Raw genomic sequence first — 9,657 nt, forward strand, 5'->3', positions numbered from 1 at the left:
AGTTTGACCTATGACCTATGATTTCGAATACAAACTAAGGTATTTACAGTTCATAGTCTTAAAGAGGGACTCGATCCAAGGAAGTGGCAAGTTGAATCAACGAAAACGGAGTTGTAACGAAGAAACTATGACCAAAACGAGATCGGATATCTAAGACTAGTTTGGCTACGAAAATAATTGGAGAAAATTAAATAAATCACATCTTTTTAAAATAACATGATATTTTATATATATGTACTCATAATTTAATTTTATATGGTTCAGGATCACCCGTAAACAATACGAGAAGATTAATCATAAGATCCCATGATTGTACGCAACACGTCATTTGACAACACCGGTACTTTATGTACGCAACACGTCATTTGACAACACCGGTACCATGGGTCAAGATTAATCTCGACCAATACATATACGATGGGGGTTTTTATTTATTTCATTGGGGGTTTATTAAACACCTAAAAATGAACCATTAAAATTGAATTACTAACATCGGACTGCTAACTACGGACTAAGAAATTATTAAAACTATTAAAAGTATAAAAAGTATATATATGTGACGATTGTTTAAAATAGAAATATATTGATAAACTATATATGGATAGGTTTGTGATATCAATCGGAGACCAAGTCGAAATTACATATCTTCAAGACGAAAGTGAGTATATAGTCCCACTTTTAAACTCTAAATATTTCGGGATGAGAATACATGTATTTTATGTTTTACGTTATGGACACAAGTAATTGAAAAATATATTCTACGTTGAGTTGTACCACTGGCATACTTCCCTGTAGCTTGGTAACTAATATTTACAGCGGTATTGTAAACGCGAATCCTGTTGATAGATCTATCGGGCCTGACAACCCCAACCGGACTGGACGACCAGTATTCAACGGTTGCACAGTACTTCGTTTCGTGACTACACTTGGTACGGTGTAGTAAGATTTCATAATAAAGGGAATATGCGACGCGATTAAATGTTAAGTATGGTTACCAAGTGCTCAACCACTTAGAATATTTTTATTAAACTGTTTATATATGAAATCTTGTGGTCTATATATATATTGCTGCCGGCACTAAACCTATATCTCACCAACTTTATGTTGACGTTTTAAACATGTTTATTCTCAGGTGATAATTAGAAGTTTCCGCTGCATTATGTTGAATTTGAGCAGGATCTTGCGTACGCATATTTGTGTCAAAAATAAAACTGCATACCCGAGGATTTGTGTTGTAAAATATACTAGAAATCGTGTTGTTATCATTATTTGTAAAGTTTGTAAGTCGAAGATTATCGCTAAACGATAATCATCTTTCTATCGTCTAAAGCTTGTATCAAAAATAAGATTTGTGGTTTGTAATGTAAAATATATGCAGTTTTCTTTTAAAAATGTCTCATATAGAGGTCAATACCTCGCAATGAAATCATACGTTATCTAACTCGTTCTTAGGGTTAAGGACGGGTTATGACAGTTTCATACGATCTCTAAGACTTTCAGGTATGTCTCAAACTATAAAACCTTCATGTTTTTGGTCCACTCAACCTCGTATGATAGGTTGTTGGTGGACTCTCAAAACCGGCCACCCTGTCGGAATCGAAACGATACCGATGTGGGTTATCCACGACTAAGTGTCGGAGGTCCGAATGTTGTTAGTCCTTAAACCCTACTATGCACTCAAGCATAAGTTCACCTTGACCTCGTGAAAATATGCTTGATCAATGTCAATGATTTGTTGCAAGTCGATATCTTGCTCCACACTTAGACCTAATCTTCCGAGGTAAATCAGTGCTAATAGTGGTCAACAGTAGGTGAAAAAGTTGAGCACTAGTTTGCAGTCTCGATAAGGAATCTGCAGCTGCATTTTCCACCTTTTTTTTACAATATTTCATAGTCATAGCCTAGTAGCTTAGGTAGCCACTTCATTTGTGTTGGGGTAGTGATAACGCGCTAAAAGTCACGTTTTTACTTGCGTTATATGACCCATTTTAAATACTTTATCGAATAAAAGGCCCATAAATTACCTTTTATTGGCTTATTTTGTAGATATCGGAAAAGCAAATCTAATGACGCAAGAATCGAAGAAAACGGACTTATAATAAAGAAACCATGGCCAAAACAGTGAACGATCGAGAATCGCACCCAGAACAAGCGTCCGAAGACAAAAACCGACCGGTTCCCATGTACCGGTCGGTTAGGGAGCAAACAAGGTCGGGACCGACACCCTTTGTGGGTGTCGTGACTGAGGGACCACGCTAAACTGAGGGGTGCTAGTATTGGGACCTAGGGGGATAGCAAAACTGACACCCTCTGGTGTCGGTACCAAGGGCATAAAGAACGATACCAGGAGATTTGTTTTCAAGATTCCATTTTTAATATTGATTTTTGCCCGAGACTTACACACATCGGTATCCCGACACCTATTTTAAGTGTTGAACTGCAATTATCAGACGAGATTTGAGGTGCAATTTTGAAGACTTCTACCGCTATAAATACTCTAATTCCCAACCATTTTCAACACACACATCCATTTTCACTCTCACTACACAATCACAATTATCTAGTAATAATTAGCACCCATTATTCAAACACCATTATTATGACATTTTACAACGACTGATAATTTAATTATTATAATTATAATTATAATTAATAAAATTATACGGTAATTATCTATAATGTATACTCAATTTTTAAAATTCAAATCTAAAAACCCATTTACAACAATAAGATTTGTAAACAAAAACTAAGTGACAAGATTCGTATTGTAAATTGTTTACTTGTTTATGCTCGGTATATAGAAGTATACAAGTTTTTTATTTATAATTAAAAAAAAAGATAAATAAAGTTAAATCCTTACTTTACCAAAGAAAAGTAGAATTTTAAAATAGTAGTACAGTAGTAACAAGAGAAAGGGTCAAACCTAACGGCTACACAATTACACATCTTTTTTTTTTTCCCCTTTTTATTTCAAAGAAAATAAATATAAAAATAGTATTAAATCCCTAACGGTCACAATACAAAATCCCCATTTAAGTGTTCTTCAAACCCAAATCCTCAGTTTACGTTACAAAACCCCCAAATTCAATTCATTCATATTCATTCAAATATTCAAGATTTCTTTCTTCATCATCTTAATTTCTCCCCAATTGATCAAAAATTAACTAACAGCAATGGCCAATATCGAATCAAACCGATCCCCTTCTCCTCTTACATCAAGAAATTTCAGAAATTCAGAAACGAATTCGAACACCAGAAGAAGTTTTAACGGAAACCCTTTTTCCAGACCTAATTCTCTTACAAGCCCTAAAAACTTAAACGCACCTACCCCAGCTAACACCCCTGCTACAACAGGTATTAAAGATTAAAGATTTTGTTTCTTGAATTTAATTTCTTTCTTTCTTTAATTGTAATTAGGTTTCTGATAATTTACTATTTTGTGTTGTTAGATCATCCAAAAAGAAACATGTTGGTTCGAAAAAGCGTTGGTAACAGTACATCTTCGATGTTTCAAGACGGAAAAGAGAATCAAAAAGACGCGCTTAAATCGCCTGCAAAAGGAGGTTCGAAAAATTTCATGTCACCAACCATTTCAGCTGCTTCGAAGTTCAACCCATCTCCAAGAAAGAAAATTCTGGGCGAAAAAAATGACGTCACTAGGCCTTGGGTTCAATTCTATGGTAAAGATTCTGACTTGAAATCTGAACCAACTTCTTTTAATCAAACACTTGAATCATCAACAGTTGTTGAACAACAAAAAGAAGTTGTTATTGAAACTTCTTCTGTTGTTAATGAGGTCACTTTAAAATCAACCAATGATGAAAAAGAACCATTGTCTGATATTGTTACTGAAGATTGTGAGTCTGATTTTGTAAAGAATAGGCCTTTTTGTTGTTCTCCTATAACTTCGCCCATTATAGCCCCTGTTGATGCTGACCCATTTGTCCCGCCATATGACCCGAAAAAGAATTTTCTTTCGCCTAGACCTCAGTTTCTTCGTTATAAACCAAACCCTCGAATCGAAAGTTTACTTACTAAAGATGAGTATGGGGAGGATGATGATCGATTTAGGCTCGAAGATAGCTTTAATCTTTCTGAGAATTCAGTTTCATCAGACACTGAATTAGAAGGAGAAGAAGAACAAGAAAAGGATGAAAAAGAGGCTGAATTAAGTGATTCGGTTAACGGGTCATCTGGGATTTTATCTGATATTGTTTCAGTTGAGAAACAAACTGAAGAAAAGGTGGAAAAAGTATCAAGATCTCGCCTTTTTACACGATCTAAGACTGTTTCGTTTCTTTTTGTGATGTTTCTTGTAGCCTGTTTTTCATTATCTTTTACAGATTCTCCACCCATGGACTTGCCAATTTACAAAGAAGTTGGCTTTTCAGAGATATATCATGAATCTTTGAAAATGGCTGCATTTGCTAAAGATTCATTTGATGATCTTATTCAAAATGTGAAACAGTGGTCAAGCAATCTGCTTTCATACCTTTCTGACCAAAAGTCTCATTTTTTTCCTACCCATAAGGATACCCTTTCCATAAAGTTCTTTAACATTACTCCCACTTCTTCTATAAACGAAGAAATTGTGTTCAATCGCCATATTGGGATGGATATTATTCAAGAATTTCATGAATCCAATGAAGAATTGGAGGTAGTCAAAGAAGAAAGTTTTAAAGAAATGGAAGTTGATGATGATTTTGATCTAGATGAAGATGAATCTGGATCTGAAGATTCAAATGAAACTGAAGATGGGTCTAGTGTAGCAGCAGATTCAATTGTTCCTGGAACTAAACTGAACATGGAAGATGGTCTTCTAAGCAAATCAACAAGTGAGTCTAGTCTTGCAGCAGATTCATGTGTTCCTGAAACTAAAATGAACCTAGAAGATAAATCAGAAGTTGAGGTGATTGGTGAAATAAAGACTAGTGAAGTAGCAACAGATGCAAGTGAATTAGAAACTTTGACTTATTTGTTGACTGAATCAGTCAACACAACCATTTTGGTTGCTTTATCCACTGCTATAATGGCTATTTCAGCTGTTTACTATATGATTAAAATCAAACCAGCTGCTAATGACGATGACAATATGTGCGAAGAGTCGTGTTCTTCAGAAACAAGCATTAAGAAGGGTTACATGAAGAAAAGCAGTAACAAGAACAACAACAAAAGAGAGTCAATGGCTTCTTCTTCATCAGATTTTTCAATGGGTTCTCCATCTTATGGAAGCTTCACTACTTTTGAAAGAATCCCAATTAAAGTGAGTTTTTAAAATTCAAGTACTTAATCTTGTTTATTTAAAGTGTACTAAATCTTGTTTATTTGGTGTTTTAGGGAGATGAAGTGATGCTGACACCAATTAGGAGATCAAGCAGGCTGCTCAAGAATCATGCTATTTCTTCATGATCATTTCAAACAGTTTTTCTAAAGTAATTTCTAAAATTACTTGCATTTCTTTAGGGTTTTTTTAGAAGTACTAGAACCGTAGTTTGTAACTCCGGGTTTAACAATTAATTTTCTGAAAGTAGGATAGCAACTATGTGTTCTTGTAACTGGATTCTAATCAAAATTAATGAAAGAGTTTTGGTTGTGTTGGTATCTTTTATTCTAGTTATTGTTACTTATGTTAGTAATTTGTAATTGTTTTCATCTCGACTACTACATACAGGATCTCATGCATATGTTGGTTTTATTAGTAAGTAATGCTTACTGTTTTTAGTAGAACTGGTTAAAAAACCAACCGTGCCCAACACATTAAAAAAAAGTCGGTCTACTTTGATTAATACTCATGTTGACACGTCACCTTCCTGTTACGTTCGTCACCTACTCTTTCAAGAATTAGATGAATCTTGAGTCGAAATACCACTAGAACAGGTTCTCCAACTGTTTAATACAGAATAGTCCAAATCGATAACACTAGCGTCACAGCCAACATCGAATTTCAGGCAAAATGTATTTAGTAATGCCAAAAGTAATCTATTTTGATCTCAAAGTTGACACCTTTTTAGTGTAAAATGGTTGCTGATGCATCTATGTAGTAGTTACACAGTGTGCTGATTTCTTGATGCTATCTGGAGAGTCAGCAATATGGTCAACTGTGCAGGCCAAGTGGGTACACCAAGAAGTTTCATGCTTCGTTTTACATTTAGTTATTTAGAGCTAACAACTTCGACCTGTTTACTCATTATGTGTCGCGGGTTGTAGTTTATTTCCAACAAGTCAAACGGGTCGAATGTTGTCCAAAGTTTATTAGTAAAAAAAAAAAGAGCACCTAAATCGCTTTTGTCCAAAAAATTAATTCAGAATTGTCATAAAACAAGAATTTTGTAATGGAAAAAAAGGTTTTGGCTGGTACCATATATACCAGTTTCAGCCCAAAAATCCATTTTTACCCTTTACCCAACTGCACATTTTGTAGCATTATTTTTAAAATAATTCTACTAAAGATATTTCATAACTTGTTTACAGTTTCAGATAAAGCTACCATGAAGTTTATACCAGCCAAGACTTAGTTTTTTTTTCTTAGATCTAAGACTCTGAACGAAATAACTCAAAACTAGAAACCGACACAAAAAGTCCCTGAATAGATCCAGCTGCTGCAAGAAGTGCAACAAGCAAACAAACCAAACTCAGTATCTTCAACCCAAACCACCTGAACGAAGCCCTTTCAATCTTCGCCCTTGAAATATACATTTCTATTGGAAAATAAATCGTCAATGGCCAGTATGTTGCTGCACCAATTAGTCCCATAAAACTGTTGAAAAACGGGAATATCATGGCGACTAACGTTGCTAATATTACATACATCGTCCTCCACGTTAACCTAAACAGATTGATACTGTATATGCCAATGCAATATTCCTTTTCTATAAATTTGTTTTCTGGCCACTTTTTCCGACTCCAATTCTCCACAAATGCGAAAAAAGGTTGTATAAGTACCTATAAAATGTACTGCGAGTTTAAAAATCTTGAAAGATGGCTAATAATCCTAATGTGGTTAATGTAGTTTATGTATGTGTGTGTGTGTATACATACATACATACATACATACATACATACATACATACATACATACATACATACATACATACATACATACATACATACATACATACATACATACATACATACACAGACTGATCTCAGTCTGTGTGAGGCCTCTCGGTCTCTGTACGTATACACCGAGTATACACTAAGTTCTCTAGGTTCTCTCCCTCTGTGTGTGTGCGCGCGTACGTGCGTGCGTGATTATATATATTATATGTATGTATGTATGTATATGTACCTGGTATCCTCCAAGAAGATGAATCACGACACAAAGGTTACCAATATCGACAAGCCAAAACGGTTCATAGAAACCAAACCCTGTCAAGTAATTTCCGGGTGAATCATGACCGAACGCTGCGTATCCAAGTATTCCACATAGTGAGTACAACAAGGTGCATACAGCAATTCCTATTGTTGAAGCCCCTTTCATTACTTTGTTTTCTGGAGGACTTGATTTTAGTGTGTCCTACATTTTCATAAACACCCATTAATTACTGTATCACATTTATAAACGGGTAAACCGATAAGGTTTTCTCTGGCTACTGGGGATGGAAACTATTTTTTACTCAGATGTATGCGGCTTATCTGGGTATCCATCCTGTGACCATTTCCGACCCATTTATCTAACCACCCGAATGGTTAATTAGCACATATATATGTATACATTGAATAGGTCGAGGGGGGTTAATTGCCTGTATTTCAAGAAGAACTAGACTGAAAGAATAAGCAAAAGCGATATCTCCAATTGCAGAAAACGAACTCCACATTTTCTCCATGCTTGTCATACTTTGGCTAATCGGTATCCCTGTTGGGCTTGTTTTTGACTGTGCACCCCCTTTATCACACAACAATTTCCGAATTCAGAAAATGGAAAACAATCAAGAAATCATGCTTATATTATAAATCTGAACCTGCAATTTTGGCGATTGAGAGAGCAATGCCAATGCTAGCATAACCAAAAGACATGATGGTAGCAGCCATGGAAACAAGTGATAGTTTGTGAAAGTTTGGGATCTGACTCAGCACAATCTCTATCGCTGCAAATATCAACATATACGAATTGTTCATTTCATGACAACCTTTGTTGTGTCCGTACTTATGAAAACAGTTTGACCTTTTAACCGCCCTGCAGTTACAGTTAACCAACATTAGACAGCTAAATACACTTCACAAAACAAAGTACAGTATAAGTTTATAAAGTCATTATGCTTACGCCATACTAATGGCCGACGTGATGGTATACCCAATGGTCGCACCAACTTGAGTCCCGTATTGCGAAATCCCACATAATTTGTATTTAAAACCTCCTGTTAACACAACATATGATTAAAAAAAAAAAAAATTCCCCCAAAAAAAATTGGTAATGTTTGCAGTATGGACTTACCGAGACTAACTTTGACTGCTTGCATGTAAGTATAGTTTCGGGTACCAGTAACATGGTCGGGATAACGGTAACAGTCGGTAAGCAAGAGACACGTAAACCAAGTGATGATTGCGAACGTGACAAGTAAAAACATACCGGTGATCCAACCCAACTGAGCCATACACCATGCTAATGACAACACTCCTGATCCTACCACTGCTGTTATGATATGTGTACTTGTACTAATCAATGTTCCTACAAAAACAAAACAAATTTAAATGCATTATGAACTGCTCACTTTTTTATACATCGGTAGGGACGGAGAATTATTGGGGTTGGGAGGGGCTGTCGCCCCTCCAAAAAGAAATGAAATTTGTAGTTCTTTCGTTTACGAGCATTTAGGATTTTGAATCGATTAATTTGGAGTCCTTATGAAGAACATATATCCAAAACGGTAACAACTAGCTAAATATGTAATATCAGAAGTTCACATTTTCTTCTATCTGCCGTATATAAAAAAAAAAAAATCAAACTAAATAAGTATCGAAAATTTATGAAATCATTGTCGTGTTAGAGTTGTTGTACGTAGTTTGTCGTTGTATCTGCTAGCTTCTGTGGTTAATGTTATTTTATTAAGACAATTGTTTGCCTTTCAAAAAATATTATATATGAAATTAACCTAGATAGTAACTTATGTATATTCGTATATCTTTTAAAAGAATTTAATTAGATAGTATAATATTCACCCCTAATATATAAGTTCAAGCTCCGTTGTTACTGTACATGGGCATGAATTTTTTAAAATGAATTAGGAGCAAGATGCTAGTCAAAATTAAGTGTCACACATACAAATCCAAAATCTTGTCAAAATCAAAATATATAACAAGTCCAAAATTATGGCACTAAGTGTTTAACATTATACATACACTTCATGATTAGTGAAAATGCAATTGCATACCTGTTCTTCTAATCTTTCCATCCTCATCAAAAAAGCCATTGTCATCTCCATTTTCCAGTGTAAAGCTTGAACCTTTTTCCATGTTGTTTGTGACTCAATTCCTGAAAATTGTGAAGAATAATATTACAGGTGATTTAAATACTCATTTCTGAATTTAATACAAAAGTTACTCAACTTTTGCTTATTGTGTGAATGTACATTGTATTGATCCGCAATATGCCACCAGTCTCTTATATTTCTTGACATGTCATTTGTTTTGGCAGGTGTAATTAATACTCCGTAGCAT

At 35.0% G+C, this 9,657-nt stretch overlaps 2 protein-coding genes across 2 annotated transcripts; one reads left to right on the forward strand and one right to left on the reverse strand.

Moving 5' to 3' along the window:
• Positions 1-3,173: 3,173 nt before the first annotated feature.
• On the forward strand, positions 3,174-5,552 carry LOC139871145 (uncharacterized). Its single transcript, XM_071858882.1, has 3 exons — positions 3,174-3,354; positions 3,450-5,263; positions 5,338-5,552. Exons 1-3 carry the CDS (start codon positions 3,174-3,176, stop codon positions 5,407-5,409), a joined length of 2,067 nt encoding a protein of 688 aa, XP_071714983.1. The 3' UTR covers positions 5,410-5,552.
• A 979-nt stretch (positions 5,553-6,531) lies between these two features.
• Positions 6,532-9,453, reverse strand: LOC139873049 (amino acid permease 6-like). Its single transcript, XM_071860982.1, has 7 exons — positions 9,372-9,453; positions 8,435-8,668; positions 8,264-8,357; positions 7,962-8,176; positions 7,743-7,885; positions 7,289-7,516; positions 6,532-6,942 (listed from the first exon to the last, which is right to left on the reverse strand). Exons 1-7 carry the CDS (start codon positions 9,451-9,453, stop codon positions 6,532-6,534), a joined length of 1,407 nt encoding a protein of 468 aa, XP_071717083.1.
• Positions 9,454-9,657: the final 204 nt, after the last annotated feature.

The sequence above is a fragment of the Rutidosis leptorrhynchoides genome, chromosome 10 (assembly GCF_046630445.1).
Source record: "Rutidosis leptorrhynchoides isolate AG116_Rl617_1_P2 chromosome 10, CSIRO_AGI_Rlap_v1, whole genome shotgun sequence".
Classification (NCBI taxonomy): Eukaryota; Viridiplantae; Streptophyta; class Magnoliopsida; order Asterales; family Asteraceae; genus Rutidosis; species Rutidosis leptorrhynchoides.